This window comes from Corvus cornix, chromosome 3 (genome assembly GCF_000738735.6).
Source record: "Corvus cornix cornix isolate S_Up_H32 chromosome 3, ASM73873v5, whole genome shotgun sequence".
NCBI classification, from domain to species: domain Eukaryota; kingdom Metazoa; phylum Chordata; class Aves; order Passeriformes; family Corvidae; genus Corvus; species Corvus cornix.
Window position 1 is genome coordinate 80600188 of NC_047056.1, and position 26980 is coordinate 80627167.

The 26980-nt window shown below is 37.2% G+C and overlaps 1 protein-coding gene across 8 annotated transcripts in view; it reads right to left on the minus strand.

Annotated features, from left to right (window-relative positions):
• DOP1A (DOP1 leucine zipper like protein A) overlaps positions 1-26415 on the minus strand; it is a 61958-nt gene extending 35543 nt beyond the window's left edge. For 5 of the 8 annotated variants that reach the window (XM_039568117.1, XM_039568114.1, XM_039568111.1 and 2 more), the window contains exons 1-11: positions 26337-26415; positions 15046-15237; positions 13762-13943; positions 11352-11522; positions 9822-10011; positions 9123-9221; positions 7934-8033; positions 5454-5563; positions 3345-3453; positions 942-1062; positions 122-241 (exon numbers count right to left, since the gene is read on the minus strand). In XM_039568117.1, the coding sequence (XP_039424051.1) occupies positions 122-241; positions 942-1062; positions 3345-3453; positions 5454-5563; positions 7934-8033; positions 9123-9221; positions 9822-10011; positions 11352-11522; positions 13762-13943; positions 15046-15183 (1340 nt within the window). In that variant the 5' untranslated portion in view covers positions 15184-15237; positions 26337-26415. Of the gene's footprint in view, positions 1-121; positions 242-941; positions 1063-3344; positions 3454-5453; positions 5564-5667; positions 5891-7933; positions 8034-9122; positions 9222-9821; positions 10012-11351; positions 11523-13761; positions 13944-15045; positions 15238-26336 lie in introns of those variants that run through there. The other 3 variants (XM_039568116.1, XM_039568112.1, XM_010404833.4) reach the window with 2 other exon arrangements.
• Between the last annotated feature and the right edge of the window lie 565 nt (positions 26416-26980).

Consider the following 26980-nt stretch of genomic DNA (forward strand, 5'->3'; position numbering starts at 1 on the left):
GAGGAAAAAAGGACTTACAGGCTAAATGATCTCATGAGACTGACATCTTTGAAGAAAAGAGTATATAAAACAAAAATTAACTTCAGCTTTACACATACAGAGGTTAAATATTATCACCTACCTACAACACTCTTCAAACCAACGAGCAATGTAATCCCACATATAATAAGGCTCAAAGGAATTGAAAAGAAGATTGGCAGTTTTAATCAATTCTGCTGTTTTCTTGTTTTCTCTCAGTTTGCTGAAAGAAAATAAAAAGAACATTTTATATTTTTACACTTATTTTTGAAGTTATATAACTACACATCACTGTGAGTTTACCCACTGTCAAGTAATACTGACAAATTACCCTCCTCTCATCCCTGCAACTAGTTGTTGCTTAAGGGCTCAGTATACTTGCAGGCTGCTCATTCCAATGTCTTTTCACAGTTGCTAGGTTTCTCCTCTATTCTTTCTTTAATATTTGTCTTTTAACCACATTTTTAATAGATCTGTTTTGTCATAATTATTCCTACAGTTGTTTCCTCCCCTCTCCAGCATTGAACACCCCTCTCCTCTCCACCTTTCAAAATATTAAATTCAAATCTTGAAACTATATATCCCACTCCCCAGCTCTCTTGTAGCAGTCTTCATTTTTATACTACAAGGAAACTCATCAGTCTATTTTGTTTTTGAGGAACACAGATATAAAGAATATCACACTCAATCAAACAAGCATTTTTGTCATGGATAAATAATAAAACATATGCTAAATATTAGAAAAATAAAAATAATAAAACCAACTACTTCACACCTTTGCACTGAACACAGAAAGTTGAAACTAATGTCAATAGATCCTGTGCCATGAAGAAAACACGTCATAGTCCCACAGGCTTCAAAGTCATGGTTCCAGCAACAAAGGTGTATTATTTAATACAAAATACATTATACTCATTATTTACCTGCTTAGCTGTGTGTGGTCTTTGTTGAAAGATGGTTCTGTCTGAAGCTCCAGTTCCGCTTTGCACTGTGTATATAGTGTCCGAAACACTTCAATCAATACATCCTCTAGGATGGCAGGGCCTAGGGGGAAATACCAGCAGTCACACTGCTGCATTACAGCATTGCTGACAGTCCACTGCTGCAAGCTATTGAAATCATTAGCTAGCTTTGGCCACTGAAACACAAAATTCCTTCTGGTCCATAAACTACCCAAATGTCAGGAAGTTTGGTTTGCTTGCATTCCAGAAACACTGAGACAATTGTAGTGCCTGGGAGTACACAAAGCACAAGAAGGGTTCTTTTGCCCACATACAGTGGCAGCTGGATACAAACACACCAAATTCAAAAGCTATGCAGTCACAGCAGTACAGACCATGCTCAAGCCAACAGACCCTTTTTATTAGCTCAACTCAGTAACATGTAAATGTGACTTCATGGATTTTTGGTCAGAGGTAATTTTCAGTCAAACATTTTGAAATACTCACCTGTAAGCTATCTCATGCTGTTAGCGTATGGACAATCCACTCAAATATTTAAATACAAATACAAGAATAAATATTTTGAGCATCTTCCTTCATTTTAATTTGAGGCCGGTTTTTTTTGTTCAGGATATAGTCTGCAGGGTACTTTTTGAAGGTATTTTTGAGAGTGTGGAACTGCAGCCCAGAAAGCCAACTGCGCCCTGGGCTCCATTGAAAGAGGTGTGGCCAGCAGGCCAAGGGAGGTGATTCTGACCTTCTGTTTTGCCCTTGTGAAACCCCACCTGGAGTACTGCATCCATCTCTGGGATGCCCAACACAGGGACATGGAGCTGCTAAAGCAAATTCAGAGGAGGGCCACAAAAATTATAAGTAGGCTGGAACATCTCTCCTATGAAGACAGGCTGAGATAATTGGGCTTGTTCAGCCTGAAGAAGAGAAGGCATCAGAGAGACCTCATTGCAGCCTTTCAGTACTTACAGGGGGCTTATGAAAAAAGAGGCAGAGAGATTTTTTTATACAGGCAGATGGTAATAGGACAAGGGGGAACAGCTTTAGACTAAAAGAAGAGAGATTAAGGTTGGATGCTAGGGAAAAATTCTTTACCCAGAGGGTAATGAGGCACTGGCACAGGCTGCCCAGAGAAGCTGTGGATGTTCCATCCCTGGCAGTATTCAAGGCCAGGCTGGATGGGGCTTTGAGTAATCTGGTCTAGTGGGAGGTGTCCCTGCCCACGGTAGGGGTGTTGGAACTGGATGGTTTGTAAGGTCCCTTCCAATACAAAACATTCTATGATTCTATAAAATAGCTCCTCCTTTGGATTTGAGCTAAATCTCAATTTTGAAGAAAAAACCCCCAAATTATTTTTAAAGGAATTTAAAAAGTAATCCTGCTTGATATATCACTTACTTTTTTATGTGTTTCCTAGCCTCACTGAGCTCCCTTCAGTAAGAGTACGCTCACAGAGTTAACCAAAAATCCTATTAGCTTATTCCATCTCATTTTGCGGCAAGAATCCTCAAAGCTTTGCTGCTTCATGAAATCTTAACATACACATTGCCTCTGAACATTTAAACTGATACCCAGAAATCATAAATTACAAGAAAGATAGCAAATTTCTGACAAATATTTTGTTCTTTGTAGTTCTTCTGTCCTAACCACTTATTTTCTTTAATTATTGTATTTTTATGCTTTTATTATCCCACCCTCAAATCTGATAATGGATTAAAAAACTTATTTTGATTTTTTTCAGTCACCTTCAAAACTGTATTCCAAAGAAAAAGACAAGATATCCAAGTCTCAACTGTAAATACTTTTGTCCCATGGTTCTCAGCACTCATCTGCTAAAGAGGGCATTTAAACACTTTAAATAGGCAAAAGAAAAATTAAAAAGAAACACCAAAAAGAAATCCCAACAAACCACCAACAAAACAAAAAAAATACTTGCTTCCTCTGTATAAGTTCTTCTGAAAAAAAAATTAACTGTTTTCTTGTTAATATCTATCACCTCTGTGTGTATATTAGAAGAAAGAACAGGTTATTCCCAAAAGCAATAGCTGAGATTTATAATAGTAAAAGTCATTATTTGATGAAAGAAATGAAAAAGATCCAATCTGCATTTTTTCCAACACACAGTTAGTTCTCTCTATGACTTTAACTTACTGTTTCCTGTGTAGAAAGTAGAAGAAATGGCATTTGGTAAAAGGTAAATCTGATTAATGCCTTTAATTAAATACAAAGCATAGATACAGCTTGGAAGATCTAAGAAATCTGGCTAACCTGCCAGTACCAAGCATATAACTTTTTCAATTTGATCAATAAGAGAGAAAAATTTTCAAAGCAAAATCACATGAAACAAATTAAAAAGAGTAATACGAAAATTACCTAGTTCAGGCTTATCCAGCAAACTGATAAGAATTCGAAAAGGCTTTAAGTCTTGCATTAATGTGCTTTCTTCTCCCTGTCCATTAATTTGTAATATTCCAACCATTGCCTACAAAGAGCAAAAACATATCAGGAAAACAAAAAGAAAGCTAGAAAGCAATAAAAGCTGCACATAAAGGGCAAATTCTCAGTAGTGGAGACCACTATTTCATCTCACTGCAGCTCAGTCTACCATGATTAAGTTCTCTCAAACTTGCCTATGAGAACATTTCTATGGAACAGAACTTGATAACTTGTATTTAAAATCAAAATAAAGTATTATAAACAGATAACTCAATATTTCTTAAGAATAAAAGAGAAGACATGAGCATTAGTGAAGAAATTATTTGAGAAGATAAAGCAGGTAGATATTAAGAGCTTAATAAAATGCAATCTGTCCTATGACATAGTCACTTATGTGGATGAAAACTTTCTTGACTAAATAGCAATGACAACTTCGAAACAAATGGGAAAACTGAGTTTCTATACCAAAGCAGGCTAGGGAATGAGCTGCAGAATTAAAAAAAGCCCCATGAGACAACGACAGATTTTGCTTAGTTTTCTCTCTGGCTGACTTGACTGTCTGATCTAGTTTGTTTCTTTCACAGTTTTAAAAAAAGGAGGACAAAGAAGAAAAAGAAGAGAGATAAGAAAGAATAGAGTAATGAAAATCAGTTTGTCCCAGCTATCTGCTACAAACCAAGTATTATCAGCAAGTATCTTAAAAGAAAAATCTTCTGTACTTTCATATGTCTTTAGAAGGCCAGAATTTTCAGTACATTGTATCTGTGAATAAGATATAAGCTGACTGGATAAAACAGAACACAGAGAGACTGCTAGAGAAGAAGGCAGAAAGGAGCAACGCTTTTAAAGTCTTTCAAGAGACAGCAGAAGGTTTCAGAAGGCGTATGCAATTTTTATTATGTATAGGCAAGGCACTGATTCTAATGTCCATACTCTTTTCAGACAGAAAAGCTTTATTGACACTGATTAAGCTAGAAAGATAGACATATTTAAAAAGACCATAACCATTAACCATGACTAAATGTTGCTGAAAGCTCACCAAATGTTTTTTATATAAGGTACAGGTGAAACTGTAGCTCATTGAGGCCCCTCCTTTACATTTGAATAATTTCTTAATCATCTGCTGCGGAAGGCAGAAGGGTGATAAGAGTAGGGTGAGAGACTGCCAACAAGGTCCTTGCTGCTGTGATACTGGAATTCTGAGGTCTCCTCCTCATCAGTAGAACAGCAGATCTCACAACTTTCAGATAAAACTGAAGGTGCAAGCTCTGTGCTGGATGTCAGCTTTAAATTGGGATGAGCTGAATATTCCTGTGTCAGCTACTACTGTTAGAATTGCCACTCTCATTCCCATACATAGCATCACAGTTCTGAGTCAGTATCAGAAAAATCCTGACCTTATCAATTTGCCTTAATTATAAAATGTCTTCCCAACTTCAAGATCAGACTCACAGCAGTTTAAAAGACATCTGTATTTCAATTACTGTGAGAAAAGCAGCACAGTTCTTAGAACCAGTGATCTCAGATCACACAGCAATGCTTTAAGGGTAAACTAGTTTAACTGCCAATTTTTTCAACTATTCCTGGCTGCCAACAGAAAGCACAAGATGCTCCCTTTGCCTAGAGGGGAGAAAGATCCTTTTTACACAGACTTGGAGTGCCATCTGATAAATTTTTTCTGATTCTCGAGACACAGAGGACTTTTCATATCTACAGAAGAGAATTCTTCAATTCGGCTTCATGAAAGAACAGGTTCCAGTGTGCTGGGTTCATCATCAAATAACATCCATGTATGCTTCACTGATTGTGGAAAAGGAGAGGGAGAAATCTAATGTTTGTTCTGTTCGTTCAGTTATTCTAGAGAAACATATTATTCTGTGTCTTCATTTTTCCACTGAGAAAGTTTTAGAAGCATAGGACACAATAGCACAAAAAGACAAGATTACATGGTCACATTGCATTGGCAAGTCAAAAGATAAAGATACAGCAACTTTGATCAGGATCTGTTTATAAACATATATGCCCAATAAAACACTGTATAGCTACCTGGACTAACATCTCCTTAGAGAAGGTGTTGAAATAGTACGTGGCATGCTCCTCAGGATTGCTGTGCCTTGTACTTCTGGGTCCTACAAGGGCACCATTGTTATCAAAACCTTCAAGCAAACAAAGGACAAACCAGATAAATATTTGCAATTTAATAGAATATATTGCCAATTTCTTTAAACTAGGAATCAACACATTAGGATTGATAACTTACCAAGATGAAGTCCAAGTCATGTTGGCAAGCAAAAGATGATTTTATAGAGTTTAATACAGGAAACTAAGTTATACTTTCACACAAGCAGTTCGTACACAAATCAGAAAACTTAGTTTTATGCAATATTATCAACCAATTACTTCTTGTACAAAAGAAATACAAATGCTGCAAAACACACAATCCTAGAGAATCTTTAAAAAAACTCAAGCTGTCACATAAAAATATTTTAACATTAATGAGAACACAAAATTCAGTGTTTTAAATATAAAGAGATGATCATCAAAACACACAGATGACACGCAGAATGTCAGTCACACTACAAAAAGTAAATGTTTTTTTTATTCAAAATTACATTAAGGAGATGGACCTTTGTATTTTAAGTTTCTTTTCTTTGCCCAGTAAGTTTTTTATTGTTGGCTTAAGGAAGAAAAAAAAAAATCAGTTGGTTAACAATGGTTAAGAAAACCTGATTTAAGGAGATGTATGTGATTTCTATTCACAGAGAATGCTAATAGGTCACTCCTAGCTGAAAAGCAACAGGAAGGAATAGCAAACACCAGAATTAAATAATGTCATAACAGAACAACAATTCAGAGAGTCTTCCAACATAACTGATCTCCATCTGCAATGTTTTATATTAGGAATAGAATATCATGATAGTAGAAAAGCAGTAAAACATCCAAAGAAAAAAGAGCAAAATTCCTATATTGTCAGAAAGTTTGTCCAAATATATAGCAAATAGAGGCAGCAGCTGTTCACGATACAGGACCAGGAACAATCACTGTAAAAGTATTCTCTGAAGATGTATTACTTTCAGTGGAGACTATGTTCATGAAATGGCTGTAAAAGAAGGTACCACAACTAAAAAAGCAGCATGATATTTTAAACAGATAAAATACCTTTTTCAATAATAGCAAAAGACATATCTAAACCATGAAATTTAGATGAAACGAGTGCAGTGTTTAATCTGTTAAGAAACTATTTCTTCCCCAAACTGGAAAGTGCAGGTATGGAGTAGAACATTGCATTTCATTGTCTTTCTTTAAAAGATTAATGATTTGCAAGTCAGTGATTTGAGAAATGATTAACTAAAGAAGCCAGGATTTTCTCATATTTAACTTCTAAACCCCTGAAGCTCCTACAACAACACAACCAACCCTCCCATGCAAAACACTGTTGCTGACTTCTTCCCTCCCTTCATAATTTCAGTTCTCTCTCAGGGCCCTTTGCTACCCTCATCCTTTCTCCCCAGTCACCCACAAGCTACCTGCCTCTGACATCTTAGCTATCAGCTGGGAAAGATGCAAGAGCTGCTGGGAAGGGTTCTGGGTGGCCCAAGAAGTACATATGTACTTGCTGGTGAGCTGGGAAGTCAAACAAAAATGGTAACAAGCAGACTGCAAAACAAATCAAGTAGAGAAGCCACTTCATGTCTCTCCATTCAGTCTCCAGTTCCTGGGACACACTTAGGAACTTCCATGATTTTGACTTCTCTCAAAATGGGTTTAAAAAGTAACTGATCATTTTCATGTGACCACAGGTTTCATTTCCTTAAAATAACAAGGCTGAATAAGAGTAATTTTTTTCTAAAATTTTCTCATTTCTGGTCTTCTAACTATTCCCTGAATAGTTAAGAGCCTTCTAATAGCTATAATTCTTTGCTACCCTCTTGTGATTACATGCTGGTTTAGTATAAAACTTTAAATTTGTACTGTATTGATTTTATGTCATTTGGTACAATTATATTCCAAATTGCTCAATTTTTACTCCAGAAAGGTGTTGAAAAGTGATTGGTAATCTGTTAATTCAATTATACAAACATCTAATGAAGTTTAAAGTTTGCATACTCAAGCTGTAATATCAATGTTTTTCAACATTCTTTTCTTTTCATGTCTTCTATACTGTTGTGCTCTATCATTTGCACTCTATAATGCCTATTCTCTGTTCTCTTCATTCTATGTTTTTAGAGAAAAAGTTGTAGAGTGCCTATTTCCATGAGTCTACTACACCAGGCTCTACTGCTGAATATGGGCCATAATTGCTGCTATAGGAAAATGCACCAACAGTTTACGTGACAGGAATGAGCTCCAGTATGAATTCTTCATCTTCTATGTCCATGGAGAGAGAAAGTACCTTTCTTTCTTATGAAAGAAATTGAGTATTTCATTTTTCCAAGAATCTTTCTACACAATATTGCAAACACTGCTAAGGAAAATACAATCCTTCTTCCACTTCTAGTGACCAATGGAATGAAATACAAACCTACCTAGAAGCCATGCATATAGCCTTCGGTTGAGTGACATATCCCTGCGCAGCACTACATGAAGGGCTGCTGACAAAATTCTGATCATGTCTGGACGTGTTGCCTGAAGAAGTTAGAAATACAAATTTAACTATGAAAAGTAACACTTTTTCTATGCTAGCAGATTAATGTTCATTAAAACCTAGCTAGTTTCATGTTTTGACATTTATGAATTCAGAACAGTACAAGGAAACACAATCTTGCTCTTAGGAAACCAAAATATGATTATTGTTTGGAACAGATACTATTTAATAACATGAACCCTTTAGGAACAGCAAAAATAACTGATTTGACTAACAGCTCCTTTTTGTTACAAGACATTTCATTTTACTATGAGGCAAAAGCTTTGGAAGAAAATTCAACTAAAATCCAGTTAAAAAAAAGATTAAGTACTTTTTCAGTTTCTCACTACTTTAAATGCTTGTGTAAGCCTTAATATTGAAAAAATGCTGCAGTGATATTTTCAACATTTTAGTACCTAAACAGGGACACTCCAAATACTCCTACAATAACTGATAAATGTGAATGAAGCACTTCCACAAGCAAGAACACAGTTCTCTTTTTACAGGTTTTCCCTTATTTCTAACAAGATGAGACTCAATCTTGTATAAGTTTTCCTCCATTAATAACATAATTCATGGATCATTCAAAAACAGGAAGTAGCTAACAATAAATGCAGTCCAAAAAAAAAATTACCTAGAAGTTGTAAGGTCTATTTCCCACTACTGCTAGGGCTAACTAGCAAATCAAAAACCATTTTCAATTCTCTAGTGTTCTGAATCTGTTGTGCTAAGAGGATTAACTTTTGCTGATTTTGAACACTGGGAATTGGAAAATTGTAAATGAACAGGTAATTTGCTTTCTCATCAAATTGGATCAAATTAAAAGCTTCTGCATAGACTAAACATCATAATTTGCGCTTACATACACAGAAGTTAAAGTTAACTTCAAAGTTAACACATCAAGTTAAAAAGCAGAAGAGCAGAGATCATGACATAAGAATAGCCAAACCTATCAGAGAAAACTCTTCCATGTGACTCTTGTTGGAATTTGGAGAAAATCATTAACAAAAACTAATCAAATACTGCTACTGGCTAAAGAAGTGGAATACATTTAGGAACTGGTCGATTCATCTCTCATGTTAATAACCTACCTGGCTCATGTGGAAAGGAAAACAAAAAAGGATAAGGTCCAATGTGCTCCTCTGTACTAAAACACTGGTATCTTGCACTGATGTGCTTACTGCTTCCACCTGAAGTAATGGCAGATTCCCCCCCCCCAAAATAGTTATTTATTATTTTAAGAAGGCAGATATAAAAAAGCACTCAAAAGTAAGAACAATTCTTTATAAATAGTGATAAGTACTAAATGAAGGTTTTTTTTAATTTTGAATAATGAAACAAGATAAAACAGGAAAATAAAAACTTTCACCACTGAGGAAACATAGAATCAACAGATTCCCTAAACTATACAAACATTAAGCTTTTGCTTTTCTATATTACCAATGAACGTCTTAAGTTTAAAAGACAAATTCTCTAAATCTTAAAAAAAAAAAACCAAACCAAAAATTGTAACAAAACTCCATCACTTTTAGATGAAGCATGTAATGAATGGAAAGTTGGAAATGGAAACCTAAGCAGTTCTGATACATTAATTCAGCTTTGAAATATTCCTATCATGCACAGAAACATCAGTTTAACTGGAGCTATAATAAACATGCACTTTTATCTCTTCAACGGTTAAGTTCAAAGATAGAGAATACATCTAAATCCCCTCAAAATACATTACATAATAAGTAACTTCAATGCTGTTACTTACTTATTATAAGTTCATTGTTCTACTAAAACATTACCATTAATTCAATGTCACTGCCAATTATGTAGAGCTGATCCTCCATGGACAGCTTCCTGTTCAAATGGGAGAGGACGTAAGTGATGCCAGGAAGACGAACTGCAGGGCTGGTGAGAAGGCTCCCCCAGAGAGCACTGTAGAACGCTGACTGATCCACAGCTGAAGCAACTTTCTCCAGCAGCGTGTTTGTCCTGCAGTAAAACCGAGTCAGCTGAATCAGGGCCTGTATCACAGCTCTTGCCCCTGCCCCCAATTTTAGTACGTATTAAAATTAATTGTTACAGGAAGGTCAAAACTTCCTTTTGAGAGGCCAAGAGAGGCCCAATCATACACTGAACCTTATAATGCAGCCTGAACAGAGCAATCCAGCTAGCAAGCCTGTGGGCCAATCTGGCTGGCAAAATGCTTTTGGCCTGTCCACAGCTTCTCTTTATGTATTCCTTATGCACTCCTTATGTTCAAAGAGCCAAATAACTCCTTCATCTGCTACTTAAAGCCAAGTGTTGCTACAGACAGAGGTTTCAGACAGCAGGAAAGCATAGCTTCCAAAGAAAAGAATCAAGCAGATGGCTTTTGCCCTCTCATTCCTTGCACTGAGTCCTTCTGGTAATAACAGGGCATAAAAATACCCCAATTCTTTTGAGCACAAGCAATAACTTCCCCTGTCCTCATTTCTTCCAACTCATGTGGCAGCACCTCTACACCCTATAGCAGGCCCCAGAAGGCAAGCTGGATAGACCTTGTTCGCTATTGTAGGGATGCCAACTACACTGTGTGTGTCTGCCTACACAGAAATAGAAAAAGACAGTGTTGAATTGCTCTTCACAGACAAGTTGTGAAAATTCAAGTTTCTGAAGTTGGAAATATCAAGAATATGTAAGCATGCGAACAATTCCAAGAATTCCAAGTGTTGGAGTGTAACTTCATCCTTTAATATGTTAAGATGCTATCTCAGCACCCCAGATGCTGAAGTTATATACGTGAATTCATATCAAGAATCATAGAATTAAGTTGTAAAAAACTTTCAAGATCATTGAGTCCAACCATTAACCCAGCACTGCAAAATCCACCAATAAACCATGTCCCAAATTGCCACATCTACACAGCTTTTAAATACCTCCAGGAACGGTGACTCCATTACTTCTCCTGGCAGCCTGTTGCAATGCTTGACAACCTTTTAGGTGAAGCAATTTTTCCTAATATCCAACCTAAACCTCCCCTGGAACAACCTGAAACCATTTTCTCTTATACTATTGCTTGCTACTTGGAAGAAGGAACTGGCATATAACACTAAGTCTGCTTAATGTCAATTCCCTTTCCATAAGAGGAACAGCTAACAGTTAACTTGTCCTAATTAATGCTAAGAACCTTCTACCATACCATTCTGTTGCAATTAATATGACAGCATCAAATTAAAAAGCAACCACCTTAAAAACAGTAAGATCCACATACAAGTATATAGTGAAAAATTACAGCAAAAAAACCCCCCACCAGATCAAGCATATCACCTTATTAACATAAGTATCCTTACCTTTCATAATACTCTGATCCTTCCTCTAACCCAGGCAGAATCCCAGTCAACAGTCCTTGCAGTCCTGGTTTCAATGTTTTCCCCAAAGGGAGGTAATAAATCTCATACAGACTCAATAATGTTGGCTTGACAGACATAGCAGCATTGGCAAGGAGTGGAAATAGTCCAGAACTGTGAAAAGTAAATTTTATCTTTTTAAGGAAGCTTCTCATGTGACAATCTTATTTCTCTCTAAAGACTGCTACAGGCACGTCCAGTATAGTTATTATAAGCAGCAGATTTTTATCTTGAAATTTTGCATAGGCATAGACCACCACACAATATTCCTGCCTTTGGATGGACAGGTTAGTGTGACAAGGCTAATATTATAAGCTTTATTAGTATTGTGATAACAAGAACTAAAGGCCCAGAGATTACTGTCTTTCACCAATAAAACAAATATGATAAACCAGAAGCATCTCTGCATAACAAAATGTTAATTTTGCCCACACTGAACTACATTACAATGAAAATTGTACTTAAAAATACATTTTTTTTGCACTTATTAAAAAACCCCACAAGACTGGATAAGAACAATAAGAGGAAATTTATAGAAACAATTTTCTGAAAGGAAAATCATGATGTTTTACTTCAGCAAGTAACCTTGAGGTAAAATTTAAGACATTTAAACATTTATACTGGCATATTTAAGTGGCATCAAAGTATATATTTACTTCAGAAATTCAGTCTGAAAACAGATTCTAAAACCAACAATAAACCCTATTTGTAATGCTGTTCATAACACAGCATGTAAAGAAGTGAAAACACTGGAAGTACGTTCTGAATTTACTTGAATGTAAGTTCATGGAAGTTATAAAAGTGATCTCCTAAGGAGAAGCTACATAGATACTAAAATAATTTTTGCTATTGCTACTAAATATCATAAATTATTGCAAACTGTGCCAATAATCAAAGGCATTTGAACACAACTTCAATTTTCAAAATCATTGAGGATTCAGGTTAGAAGACCCTGACATATGAAGAAGAAATCAAAGAACAGTAAAAACCCGTAATTTTAAGAACAGGCTCTTAAAGTATACACCTAGAAATCTACTATTAAAAAAAAAAAAAAATAAATAAATCTATGTAGACAGGCTGTTGTCCAGGTTAGAGAAAAATCCCTACAAAACTCTTTCCAAAATACAAAACTTTTGGTAAAAAATACTTTTGCCTTTATCTGTCTAGCAGAACTAGTCCTTTACCATTGTCAATTGGCTTCTTTTTTCTACAGAAAATGTTTTTTTGTTCAATAAGCAGCCCACTAACCCACAGTCTTTCTTTGTAAGGCTATTACTCATACTTCAAGATTTGATGTTCAGACACTGGCATTCTGTTTTCATAACAAATACTGGAATCTTTGATAATGCCTTAATGTGAATGTCTGCCTTTGCCCAAGCAGCAGTAACAATAGCTTTTAGTTAGATTATACAAAGTAGCATTTTCCACTACCCTAGAACTTACTGTTAATGATATCTTGCAGCTACTGAATCACTGTACAAGCAAAAAACGTGATCTAGGAGTTCACAGTATCTTTTAAAACGTGGAAACACAGAACTTAAACACTCCCCCCTCAATGTAACTACATATAAACATCATGACAATGCAAGACAGAAGAGTTTGATGGAAAGGCATACAATTTACTTCCAACCATTAATGCACACCTTTTCTACCTAAACAGAATTCTATTTTATCCCACTATTTCTCTAACTGTAGAAATTTTAATCTCTAGGGATAGGTAAAGATTAAGAACCATGTGTGACAGTGTGCATACTGCCCTCTATGCATTATATAATAATAACTTAATGTCTTGCTCATCCCACCCAACCAAAAACCTCAAGGAGGTTTAGGAACCAGTATATGCTGACTAAACTTAACTTTCCAAGGTTATCTTTCATTTTCATTATCATCAGTTCCAGAGACTGAGAAAAAGTGTGCACTTGCCCCCCATTCTAACAAAACAGACAAATCTTTCTGTTAAATTGATGATAAAGTTTCTTGTAACAAACTATACTCAAATTCTTTTCCAACACCACTTAAAATAGAAAAATGTAATGTGAATACAATGAAATGTTAACATTTCAATTACTAAACATACAGGCAGAAAACTTTGTTTATTTCAATGAAAAAATAATAAATTCCAGGTTTTCCTGCACTGAAGTCAGTTCCTAACAAAAATTTAGGTGATCTGTTTATCTTCTATTATACAATATTCAGAAGAAAAGTACTAGGCAAGCAGCAATAACATGAGGGAAAAAAATTGATTCTTAATTGATTCTTGCTATATAACAAAATAATACTGCTAATATAAAATACAGGAAAACAAAAGGATCTCAACTACGCATTTGGAAGGGAATTGTTTAAAATACTGTACCTGTAGAGGAAAAGATCTTTGGCCAAGCGCTTGGGTCCAATGATTTTGAAAATTATTTCATATGTTTCAAGTGCCTTCCGATGAACCCCTCCCGGCAGAGCCGGATGAAGACATTGTGCCAAGCGCTTGCCTATCGTCAGCTTTTTGGGTACTACCTGGTACTTGGCGTTGTTCTGTAGCACCTGGTAAATCAGCACATTAAGAAAAACAGCACAAAAGAAGTTAAACATCAAATGCACATTTTATAAAGGAGTTCCTGAACATGTTCAGTAAGTCACCACACAAACGTAGGTTACAAGAAAAAAAACCCAAACCTATTAAAATGTACGGTGGAGCTTTTTCTTTGCCATGCTTTTCACCTGTACACTTCTGATAGGTGAAACTGCCAAGGCATTTAAAACTTCACTTGCAATGGGCTTCTTGCCTATAGCTTGTCCATTTGTCATTTACTCATCTTTTTGAGGACAAAAATTGCTACTTCTATTTGATAAAATCCATTATCACTAGCTTAAAGAGGACTATTCAACTGTGGGTCCATGAGTCTGGGATAGCTTTAAGAGAATGTCATAGAGTGAGATCATATACAAAACTTTATCACTGTCTGAAACTATGCAATCACTTCAGGACTGGAAAACCACAGCCTTCACATTGCACAAACATGTAGCAAGAACTGCTACAATCAAAATAAGAAAAAAAAAAGGAAAGAAATGAGAGTTAATACAAAATAAATATGCCACTTCCAACTGTAGCGTCATTTTCCTGAGTGGGGCTCCCTAGAAACACATGCAACTGACTAAAACATGGATATCAGGATCTATATTCATTTGTAAACTGCTATAAAAGATTACAATGATATTGCCCATTAAACTTAACTGTTAGAATGAATCAGAATGATAACATTCTTTGGTCCATTGATTTGAGCCTCATTTTAGAACTTATGCTTCATAAAACTACTGCTGATACCGACATGAGTTACTATTTTTCACACTATTTCCATAACATTGAATGATACTAGAAATAAATGTGACTAATAAAAGAGATTATGCATTTATTTCTACTAGAAATGTAAATAACTTCTCCCTTTACTTACAATTACAAAGGGTTCAACTCTAGGTCTTAGAAAGGTGTTTGATTTGTTTGCTCCTTGCACACACCCAACATTTGGCTCAGACTGCTGAAATATTTGCAAGACTATTGGATGGCTGGAACCTTGCACTTCTGTACTGTTACACCAGTACCTTTTGCAATTCCTGAATGTTTTTCAAGAGCACCTGACAGGCATACCTTGTTTAGCTTCCCAAGTGCTGATATTAAATCAGCCCATTCACTGGAATATTCGAAGTTCTTCAGTGCTTTGTCAACAGCTGCTACATAGTTTCTGTACTTGGAATCAGTCAGCAGCTCCAGCTCCTCTGTGTTCATCCTCCCACGGTGTCCCCACTAGAGACTAGCTTGCAATTCATGTACCGACATTACCTATTCAAAATACAAAAGAAAAAAAGCCCTGAAACCATTGTTCCCAAGACATATTGTTAAAATATGTATAAAAAGCACTACATTTTCCTCAAAGACACTAAAAAAAAATCTGAAATCAGGTTACAACAAACCCTAAACAAATCTAACAAACTGCAAACAAATATTAACAAATATTTAACACATGTCCAACATCAAGTCCTACTAAAAAACCCAAACAAATAATAAAAAAATCACATCACAAGCCAAACAAAAATCCCTAGAAAATTAATGCATTGTCTCTCCCAAAAAGCAATGCTTGTTCTAAACAATGCAACAAAGGGATTTTTCGTTTTCTTTTTTACTTCCTCTGGGCCCATCACCAGAAATCCCCACCTTTCAACAAACCAGCCTTTCTGCAAACAGATGCCAATCTTTCTGAAACACTTCCAAGCAAAGATAAGACTGAAGGATACATACAGCAGTTACACACTATTCAAGAGGACTTCTGTGTATCAACACTACCTTTTACAAGACTTGCTACTCTAATGCAGAGATGCAACTCTACTTTTTTTTTTTATATTATTGGCATCCAGGCACAACAAAAGGACATGTTTACCAGTAATCATTACAGTTCTGTAATCATAGGCTTTTGCAATTTGCTCCATATATTTTCATCACATGGTAGTCTACACCAAGTAATTAAAATATTCTAGTTCCAGAAACATCACCCTGTACTTTTATAGGTCATGGACTACTTTTTTTTTTTTTTTATAACAGAGATTCAATAACCTTTTAAAAGGAATGAGTTTTTAAGGCTATTTTCAGCCCCAAGAAAATACAACTCCGCGAGAAATCCTACTGTATTCTATTATACCACATCTGTGAAAAAAGCAGATTTGGTGCCCCTTTTAATGGGGGTATTATTGGGGGAGACCTTTTGAGATCTCTTTTGTACTTGGCTTCAGAAGAGACTTCACATTCAGCAGATGCTGTTCTCTTCTGTCTCAAATTAAAGGGAAATGGGAAGAAAATTGTGTGCAGAAGTGCAGGCTGAAGCACGACTGAACAATCCAAACAAACCATGGGACAGGTACAAAGAAGCTGTATTCATCAGACTGTCTTCCAGGTATGATAAGGAAAGTTGCAAGAACAAAGAAAAACAAGTGACAGACAAAATGAAAGAAAGAGCTGGATGGAAGGAGTGAATAAAAAGGCCAAAAATTACAAGCTTTCTGCACTGTTGATTCTGATGGCAGACTAATAATGACAGACTGTTTCCAAGACAGAACAGAAATGCAAACCACTATTTAAAAACCATGTTCTGAGTGTCAGATTGATAGATTTCACAATATCCCACTGGTGTAAAGCACTTAGATACCACTTTTAATTTAAAAAAAAACCCAAACATTTCATGTTTCATTTTATAATAACCATTTTTGGATTAAATCCCAAAAAGAGATCAGGTTTGTTCTGAAAAAGCTGTAAAATGCCAACAGATTTCTCAAAAAGACAGTTGCACAACCACCAGAGTCTGATCTCCAAAAGTGAAATAAAGTATTAACACTAAAAAGAAAGAACCAACCCATAAAAGCAGAACAACTCAAATTTTTCCAGGCACAATGGATGGAGAAAGAACTTGACACACAGTAAATAATTCTTTCCAAGTGACGAAACCATCAGAATCTTTTCCATCCAGCTAAAACATAAATGCAACCACTTATGGCTGAGTGGAAGACAGGGCTCTGTCTTTCTCAAGTGCTTGAAAGACCTGAAAGCTGAGACTGGTCTGATAAAGGATTATCAAAGGTTAAACAAGCCCAGGCAGAGCATAGGTAGCTTCCTCTCAGACTTAGAAACTAATCAGAACAATCTCTTACTTTTAAAAACAAAACATATTAACATCTTTGACTGAATAATTATGCTTTTAGGCAAGTCTACTGCACAGTGGCTGTGCAAATTTAATCATTATGAAGTTTTGTACAGAGAAGAAAAAGCATACTCTATTTTCTTACTACTCTATGGTTATGGTCTCATTTTTCTATCTTAAAAAAAAAAAGTTTTATGCAAAAAGAATTTATGCAAAGAATTTCTTGCATACTTTTCCCCAAAATGAAATCTCAGTTTTAAACAAATCATGAGTAGCCATAGTAAGTGAGGCACCCAGAAAGAATATTATGTAAATGTTATGTAATTGTTTTATAAACCTTGGACTACTTTTATTAGACAATCATTAAAATTACAGGAATGACCATTTATTAGTTCTTATACATAAAAATAAACTTGTTTACTATGGTTTTCTTTTTGTTTAGTCTGAAGACATTCCAAAATGTAGTTTTTAATCTTTTCATATTTCTATCATGTGTTCTTATCAACACTTTCCTGTTCTCTTCATCTATAATAAAAATGCAGATTTAACAACATTTGATTTTACCACTGGTATTTCAATACAGTGTAAAGCTTGGTAGTGTCTATTTCCTTATAAGTATCACACCCTTATTCTTTCATGGTTTACTACTTTAAAAAAACAAGATAAATAATAAAATTTGATAGATCAAAAAAAAAGTTGAAAAATAGCGTTTTCTGCTACACCATCAAACAGCCCACAGAATAGAACATTTATCTTGTCATTACACAATCACCATTTGGCATGAAGGCCAACTTTCCTTGGAATGTTCTTTGTTTCTCTTTTGAAACAAACATATGAAGAGCACTATCCCTTGCTCTTTTTTTCCCCCTTTTTGTATACCAGATGAGATGAGCCAATCATCTCAGATTGAAGGTTAAACCATTCTCATGAGTCTGACATAGGCAATCACTGACCTGTCAGGTGGCCAGGACTTTTTAAATGGATGTTGAAAAGTAAATATGCTTTCTGCCCCACCAGAAAGCTTATTATGAATGAGGAAGAAACCACCTAAGATGTACTATACACTTTCAAATAATTTAATATAATTATATTTAAATCATAAGTGATTGAAGAAGTAGGTCCTGAAACTTACTAACTTCTACTTCACCTTCTAGTGGGGATTAAAATACAGACACCACACAATTCCGGGTACACCTGGATGGCTGTGGAGTCTTTGCACAACTGACAAGGAAGATGTCTGGGGCTGTGGATCTTCTTTTGCTGGGGTTGTGCACAGTGTGTTCCCAGAGCAGCTTTCAATTCCCTTCACAGATGAGCTGGTACAGGTTTTCCTCCAACTCACGTTAAAACAATATGGTTTCAGCTGTGTTTCCACAGCAAGTGCTCATTCTTCATAACTTTTGTACCTAAGCACCTTCTGTCTCACATCAACACAAACTATTCACTTGTTTAAGAGGCTCTAAATGTTTTTCACTGAAGCCAAATTAACGTGGAGAAGAACAGTAGCTTTATCAAATCAATTTAATAAAAGCAGCTTTATCTAGATTCTGTTTTCATTTAATCACAAGGTTGTAAGACTTGATTCATAATCTCTCCCTTATCTGTTTTACCCCAAAACTCCTCTTCAGGTTTGATTTGCTACTATTCCACTCTTACATTTTTCAAGCCTCAGATAATTGCTCTATTTGTGTGCTTCACACCAATCTGCAATACTGAAATACTGGTACAGGTCCAGTGGCTGATTGTGGAGCACAGATCTGCATGCATCAAGTCGCTTGAAGAAATCTCAAGATTTGTTCCAAGTACTGTAAGAATCTGAGATCACAAGCTTGCTCCTTTGAATTCCTCAGGGTCTCTGCTTTGAAATGCAATATTCCAAGGCGTTTTAAAAATTGTTTAGCATTTCAAGGGTGGCTATGGGGTGCACAGTAAAAGAAGTAGTAGACAATTAAAAAGTAGATGACAAAAAATTCTAATTCCACTGCAGTGCTATTGCTTTTTAAGCTGTGTATAGTGCCCACATATTAAGCCAGCAACTCCAGAAAAACATTTGTATTTAAATAGACTCAATACAACACAGATTTGAATACATGGAAAACAGAAGCCTTGTCATTTGGTAATTTATTATGTTTTGCTTCCCCTCAGAAGCATTTAACAACATGAATAGCAAAATAAGTACTGCAAATCCCACACCACACTCTTCAGATAAAATTCAAATGTAGGAAATGCATACATTCTTCTATAACCACAGATAAAGATTTTCCAATTACAGCTAATTACTCTGTTTCTAGATTGACTTTCCACAGAGTCCTCTTACTCAGAATTTTTCAAACAGGAATCTCTAATGTCTTCTGAAGAATAAGAACCATTTGAGCTTGTTATTTTGGCTAACTGCTATTCAGTACAAAAATGAAAGAAGAATCTCCCCCATACTACACAAACAAAACAAAAGAACGCCACCTAACAGTATTATTAACTATAATTAGCCACTATGTCATTAGTATCCTGAAACAGTCTACAGCACTTAGCAAGATTTAATATTGTGATTAATAACTTCTCAGTACACTTTTCTACCTAGTCATATTCACAAGTGGACACAGCACATAATATTTTTCCACAGAAAAAACCAGCTCTGCTTTAGGTGTTCAAATTTCTTTCATGACAAAATTAAATTAAATCCAATCAAATCTGTATAATAATCTGTGCATTACCCGTAGTGGCAACTTCTAAATCAACACAAGATGTTTTCCTGAGAATGAGTCTCATATCAAACAAGAATTAAATGAGAGAAAATCTATGGCTTGTACTACAGAGGTTAGATCAGGTACCCAACTGGATGTGCAACCTCCTTACTTATGAAGCCACAAAACAAGATTATTATTTATTACTATGCAAAAACTCAAACTGTCAGTAAAAAGAAACTGAGTACATTTTTCCTTATTTTGCATTTTCTTCAAATAAAAAAGACTGGAAGAAACCTAAGTCTATCACTGAGCACAGTCTGACACAAGTACATCAGGTATGTAAAAAGTTCTTTCTACTATTCCTGTCGTACAGTATTCCAAAGTGTGACTTACACCAGACATGAATTCATAAAGAGGAACAAGTAACAAGCTTAAAAATTCATAAGGAACGTACAACAAGCCTTCTAAGGATTCAACTGCTCTAGTTACTATTTAAGAAAACAAATGTATAATTATAAACAAACCCTAAATGAATATGCTATGCTTTAGAGCATAATTTTTCTGAAATTAAAAAAAAAAAAAAAATTCAAATCTATGTCTATCTGTTTGTCAGAGGGGAGAAGAAAGTGACCAAAGACTTCTCACTCTCATTGACAAATACATGTCTCTTTCAATTGCCTCTTAAAAACTGAGTTTAGGGTAACATTTTAACCCCTCTACTCAATTCTATTTTATTACAGCTTCTCAATATTTAACAGGTAAACTACAAAATAGTTTGATATACTGGACTGAAATTTTGATTTGAGTTCAAACTCACCACCAGAACACTACTGACTCCTCTTCTTTCAGCCCTTGAGCACTGCTGTCTGCATACTGCTCAGGATTATCTTAGTTTCTGGCAAAGTATAATAGACATCATCTTTTCTAGAGTTAAGTACTTCTGCACTTCATGAATACCAGAATCTTACACTGGAGTCTCTACTTTTAAAATATTGTTCTTCATGAGACCAAATCAAATATTCAGATTTCACAGATCTAAACTTATGTCACTCAGTAAATGAAAGATGATGATTTGCATCTTTCTTACAACTCAGGTCAACCATTAACTAAAATAATGCTTCCCTATATATTTTCCTTTCTTACAACAAATGATTGCTGAGTTATCTATGTAACAAATTACAGCTTAATCAATATTCATTTTATGTCCAAAAACCAACGAAGTTTCAGATAGCCTCGCTTCTTATTCTAAATTATGTAAAACATCTAACATGTCTTACTAAAAAACAGATGGTAATTTAAGTCAGAATAATACAACATACAGAAAAACAGGAAAATGCTCCCTTGAAATTGTGGTTATCCTTCAACATTCACTTTCAAATACTTTTTTTGTCACCTTCTTCCCTTTGTTCACCAATGTATTTGAACATCCAATATTTCAATCTAAATCTAGAACTGGTCACTATTTCCCTCCTATTCAATTACACATTTGAAAAAAAAAACCTAAACCAAAACACCAAGAATTTACCTTGTGCTCATTTGATATGTGTTCAGAGTGTTGCCACCTTAAACTTTATCTCATCTCAGCTCATACAGTTGCCATCTTTATGCACAACTTAAATCTTAAATTTTGGCAGCAATGCATTCCTCAAAGAACTGCAAACAATTTGGTTAAAGACATTTTAAAAATAATCTTCATTTCATTCTCCCATCTGACATCTGAACAACACCAAGTATTTAAGAAGTTTTTTTTTAATCATAGAATGTTTTGAATTAGAAGGGACCTTAAAGTGCATCTAGCTCCAACCACCCTGCTATGGGCAGGGACACCTTCCACTAGAATATGAAACCTCCAGGAGTCACCAGTCATTTCCACAATGCTGAGCCAAACAGAAACATAAAATCCTTACTCTGAAGTTAAGTGTAACATCGTATACAGTGTATCAACTACTGCTCCCTGGACCAAAAGAAACTGTTGCCATGCTCAAAAAAAGGTTGGCTCGCTCCCTGAATTGGGAGGGCCTTTTTCAGCTATCCACAATCAAATCTGCAACATCATACAGTGTCAGCAGTTTTTCCACCTTCATAAACAGATCCTGAGACTGAATATTAGCAATAAGGCTGTTTGGATTACTCTAAACAGGATATGGAAAGTATTTACCTGACATAGCTACATCCATGGTAACCACAAGTTCAGTGGTTTGGAAAAAGCACTATCACAGAGAGAACGAGGGTGTTCTGGTGCGAGTGCAGCCGCACCCTCCCTGTGGCTCCTGCACCACCGTGAGCACTGCGAGCTTTGTGCTTTCCCAGTCCCACAGCAGAACTGCCCAGCTCCCACATGCACCCACTGGACCTGGGGCCACTGCCTTCCCTGTTCAGCAGTGCTTGATAAGTACATGACTTCAAATAGTTATCTTCTCTCCAGCTGCCTGAGCACAGGAACAGGACAGGCTTCCTAAAATAAACTGTAATTTATTTTCACTATTGTGTGTTTCAGCCTTGTGCCTTCAAATGGTCCCTATACCCTCTCTGAAAACAATTCCTTTTTAACTAGCTAGCTTTTCTTTTCCAAGCGTTTATTGAGAGGAGACTTACCTTGAGGTATTCTTTTTCTTTCTTGGATATTTTTAACTCTTGTCAAATTAGTAAGTCAAATTAATATGCAACACAGTTAAAATAAAGAAATAGGTAAACAACAGCAAAAAAGCCATAGCAAACATAACAATGAAATCAACTCAAACCAGTATCAATTCATTTAAAGCTATATTTGTACTACACTTTGTTTTAAAGGAGAGTTTGCCAACTTCAGGATACTTTTCAGCTTAGTACACAAAAATAAAGGACTCAGATGAGGTTCACTGTCTTACATTACACTTGCAGTACTCTGTATAGAGAGAAGCTTTGCTTTCAGGGCAATGCTGTGCCTTCACATTGAGACTTCTCTTTAAATATTCTGATATACAGTTTAACAACGAATCTACCAAATTAACAACAAAAAAGTGGCCTGGTAATTTATTCATTTGTTCTTTGCTTACAATAGCCTTTCATTTATCCATACCCATTGTTCTAATGTGTAGCTTCAAGAGGGCTTAACAGTCTGTCTCCAAACAATCCTGATATGTCTTTTCACAACGGCATCTCAGAAGCTCTCATATCCCTATCATTACCTTACTTGGATAACCTAATACAATGCATTTGAGCAAGACTTTGTGCATCTTCCTTTTTTATTATGTCCTGAGCTCTAAGATATTAGTAATTAATTAATTTCAAATTTCAACTAATTTCTATAACTTTATTCTGATTTTAATTCTGAAATAGTGTCATATGCCATGCATATATCTCTGTATTATCTAGATTGTGGTTACATTTCACATTGCATCTGGTTTCCCAGTTCTAGTGCTGGATTTCAAAGGAATTTGTAAAGCAGAATCCCTTTCTGACTATTCTGAAAATGGTGCCTGGACCAAAACTCATTCACTCTCCTTATCCTCGGAAGTAAACCAGAAAAGACATAAATACAAGGTTAAACTCCCTATAGTTTCTGCAAGTTAAAAACCTAGTTAAGCAAAGCACCATTCCTTGACTTCTAAGATTTTTTTTTAGGTTTATATTGAACTACAAGTTTCTGACAAAAATAGGGATGTGTTAACTAGTAAAACTGTTTACTGATTCTCTTCGGTGCTTTCTTTTCATTTCTTGTTTCAGTTATTGGGAGAAAATGGTTGATCCTGCAGTGTTTCTTCTCCCTGGCCTCTCAGAGGGAAAGATATCACTTACTATTTCTATTTATCATTCAGCTTTGTTTCAGCTACAAGTCAGAGCAACATGGTTATTAATCTGGAAGACAGTTTATGTGCATACAGACGAATTACTTCAATGTTTCTATTTCATGCTTTAGCAGGTATCACTTAGTGTGGTGTCTTTTCCATCTCCTATTTTTCTCAATCATTTTCAAAACATTAACAACATACTTCATATCTCTTCTTGGTTCTCTTCTACACACTGCAGATTTAATATAATACAGGAAAAGAAAAGAAAAGAAAAGAAAAGAAAAGAAAAGAAAAGAAAAGAAAAGAAAAGAAAAGAAAAGAAAAGAAAAGAAAAGAAAAGAAAAGAAAAGAAAAGAAAAGAAAAGAAAGCAATAAGCATTTTCAGCCAGCCAGCCCAGCCCAAGCAGTCAATCCCAGCTAAGCAAGAAGACACTAAAGGTAGACACCAGGAACTGTGGTCAAGAGTACTAAGCCATCGATGAACACACGCAAGTGTCTTCTCTTTATTCAAAAGATAATAATGCCAGGAAATTACAGGTGGAACCCCCTCACACCAGTGGAGTACAGTTCATTTTCTTCACAGTGACAGGTAGGGGCCTGTGTTTTGGATTTGTGCTAAACACAAATAATGATAATATAGAGATATTTTTGTTATTGCTGGACAGGGTTACTTTCCTCCTTTCTGTACTGCCATGCGGGAGGTGCATGGGATGTTGGGAGGAGACAAGAGCTGGGACAGGTGACCCAAACTGGCCAAAGGGGTATTCCAGACTACATGACATCATGCTTAGCATGCAAAGAAGGGCAAAGGCAGGGACATTTGTAGTGGTGGTGTTTGTTTTCTTCCCAAGTCACTGCTAGGTGTGATGGGGCTCTGCTCTCCTGGAGATGGCTGAACACCTGCCTGCCCATGGGAAGCACTGAATTCATTCCTTGTGTGTGTGGCTTTTTTTTTCCCTATTAAATTGTCTTTATCTCAACCCATGAGTTTTCTACCTTTTACCCTTCTGATTCTTTCCCTGGTCCCGCAGGTGGGGGAAGGGGGCTTGGTTGCTGGCTGGGGTTGAACCATGGCACCCAGCCACACTGCAAGCTTGCTGTGCCTGCGATGAGCATTTCTAATAGTCAGCATAGCATGCCAGTAATTTTACACAGGAAAAGCACTGCCAGAATAAGCATGGCCTAACTTGTGAACATAACCATCCACTCAAATGCACAGCCACTCCACTGATGGAAGACATAAGATAACCTTTCTTTGCAAGATGCTGTTTAAACATCTACTGTCACAGGTGCTACCAGCAAGTTGGGAAAGTAAGACATTCAGTAAGCTAGAAATGCAGCCTCTCCCCATATCATTTACAATCCGCTTTGTTTCCAAAAGTGCCAGTTCTCATGTCGATGAAAACAAAACCACAAATTATGCTGTAAACATTCTGCCTGCTTCCAAATCGACATTCCCCCCATGACATTCATAGATGCTATATTGAAAATGACTGTACATTTTGGATAATCACAATATTTAGGCATCACACTATTAGCAAAAGGTTTGCTGCATCCCACCTTGTTTTTGAAAAGGTACCAACATTAAAAAAAAGTAAAAAAACACAAACAAAGAGAGAAAATTTGATAGCCAGGCCTGCCTAAGTACCTAAGACAGGCCAAGCCGTGGCAGCAAAATGAAAAGACTAGGATTTTCAACCTTTTATTGTGCCCCCTTATTACCTGCAAGCATCTAGCCTGTTACTCTTTAGATAGTCTTCCCAACTCTTCACATTCCTATAGCTGGAATTCAGGTATCAGTAACATTCTGCAGTTAACCTGAGAACCGTAACACTTTCACTATTACTGCATGTTGAAAGCAAATCCAGGAGTGAAAGGGTTCTTGCAATCAGCAACAAAACACAAGGGTTGAGTCACCCAGAATAAGCTCATCAAAACCTGCACCTCATATCTAACATATTTTAGGTCATTTAAAGAGATAAATTGTTTAGGCTTCTCTGGTTATTGTCAGAGGTATGAAAATATTATTTCTAAAAAACACTTAACACCAGAAGCTGTCATATATTTATGCTTTTCAAACTGCTATTACAAGATTTAAGGCCATCTCTGCATCAACAGATGAAATTTAACCCTGCACCACACAAACCAGCGACAGCCGTATGTCCCATGTATCCTTCCAAACACCACACACAGTAACTCCAGCAACCGGGAATCTGACCCAAAAGAGGCCCATAGCCCCCTGGACGCTCAAGGTCAAAGCAGGACGGCCCTGGCAGCCCAACGCCAAGCTCATTCCCAGGCGGGAAGAGCTCCCTGAGGAAGCTCCACCACGAAGGGCGAAGCCAGGCCCCGCCGGCTGCTGCCGGGGTGCGGGCGCGGGGAGAGGCTCCGCACCCCAAAACCCACCCGGGCGCGCTCCACGCTGCGGGGGGACAGAGCCCGGAGGGGGAGGATGGACAGGTGCCACAGGTTAATTGATGCAGAGCAATTAACAGCCTATAACCGGTCTCCCCAGGCTCCTCAGCACCTGCTCCTCGCACACAGCCCAGTACGGCCCGGCCGTCGCCCACCACGACGGTGCCGGAGGGGAGGGCAGAGCAAAGCAGAGGAGGGCAGAGGAGAGGAGGGCAGGGCAGAACAGAGCAGAGCAGAGGGCCGGCTCGGCTCGGCTTCAGGGGCGGACCCTCCCCAACACCGGCGCGGCGACGGGGATGGAGGTAGGAGAGCAGCAGCCGTGGCCGGGCCGCGCTGCCTGCCCGCACCAGGGTCCCGGGGAAGGAGCGGAGGGAGCGGCGTTACCTGAGCGACCCGAGCCGGAAGAGCCCGACCGCCGCCGGCACCGCCGCGCCGCCCTGACAGCTCCCGGCGTGCCCCGCGCCGCGCCCACCCCGCCCCGCCCGCCGAGCCGCCGCCGCGCTGCGCCCCCTGGCGGGACGCGTGCGCAGGTGCGCGGGCGCGCAGCGGGCTCTGTGTGAGTGCGTGTGCTTGTTTATTTTGCCTGGTATTTACTGAGTTTACCAAATACAGCGCAGGTAAAAATGAAAGGCAGGTGGTTCTTTAGAAAAATATACCGGAACAGGTTGCCCAGTGAAGCTGTGGATGCCCCATCCCTGGACGTGTTCGAGGCCAGATTGGATCAGGCTCTGAGCAACCTGGTCTAGTAGAAGGTGCTCTTGGTCATAGCAGCGGGGATTGGAACGAGATGATCTTTAAGATCACGGAATCAATTACGTTGGATAAGACCTCTGAGATCATCGAGTCCAACCTATGATCAAACGCTACCACATTAACCAGACCATGGCACTAAGTGCCATAGCCAGTCTTTCCTTAAACACCTTCAGAGACTCTGACTCCACCACCTCTATGGGCAGCCCATTCCAAAGTCTAAACATTCCTTCTGTGAAGAAATTCCTCTGAATGTCTAGCCTTAACCTCGCCTGGCG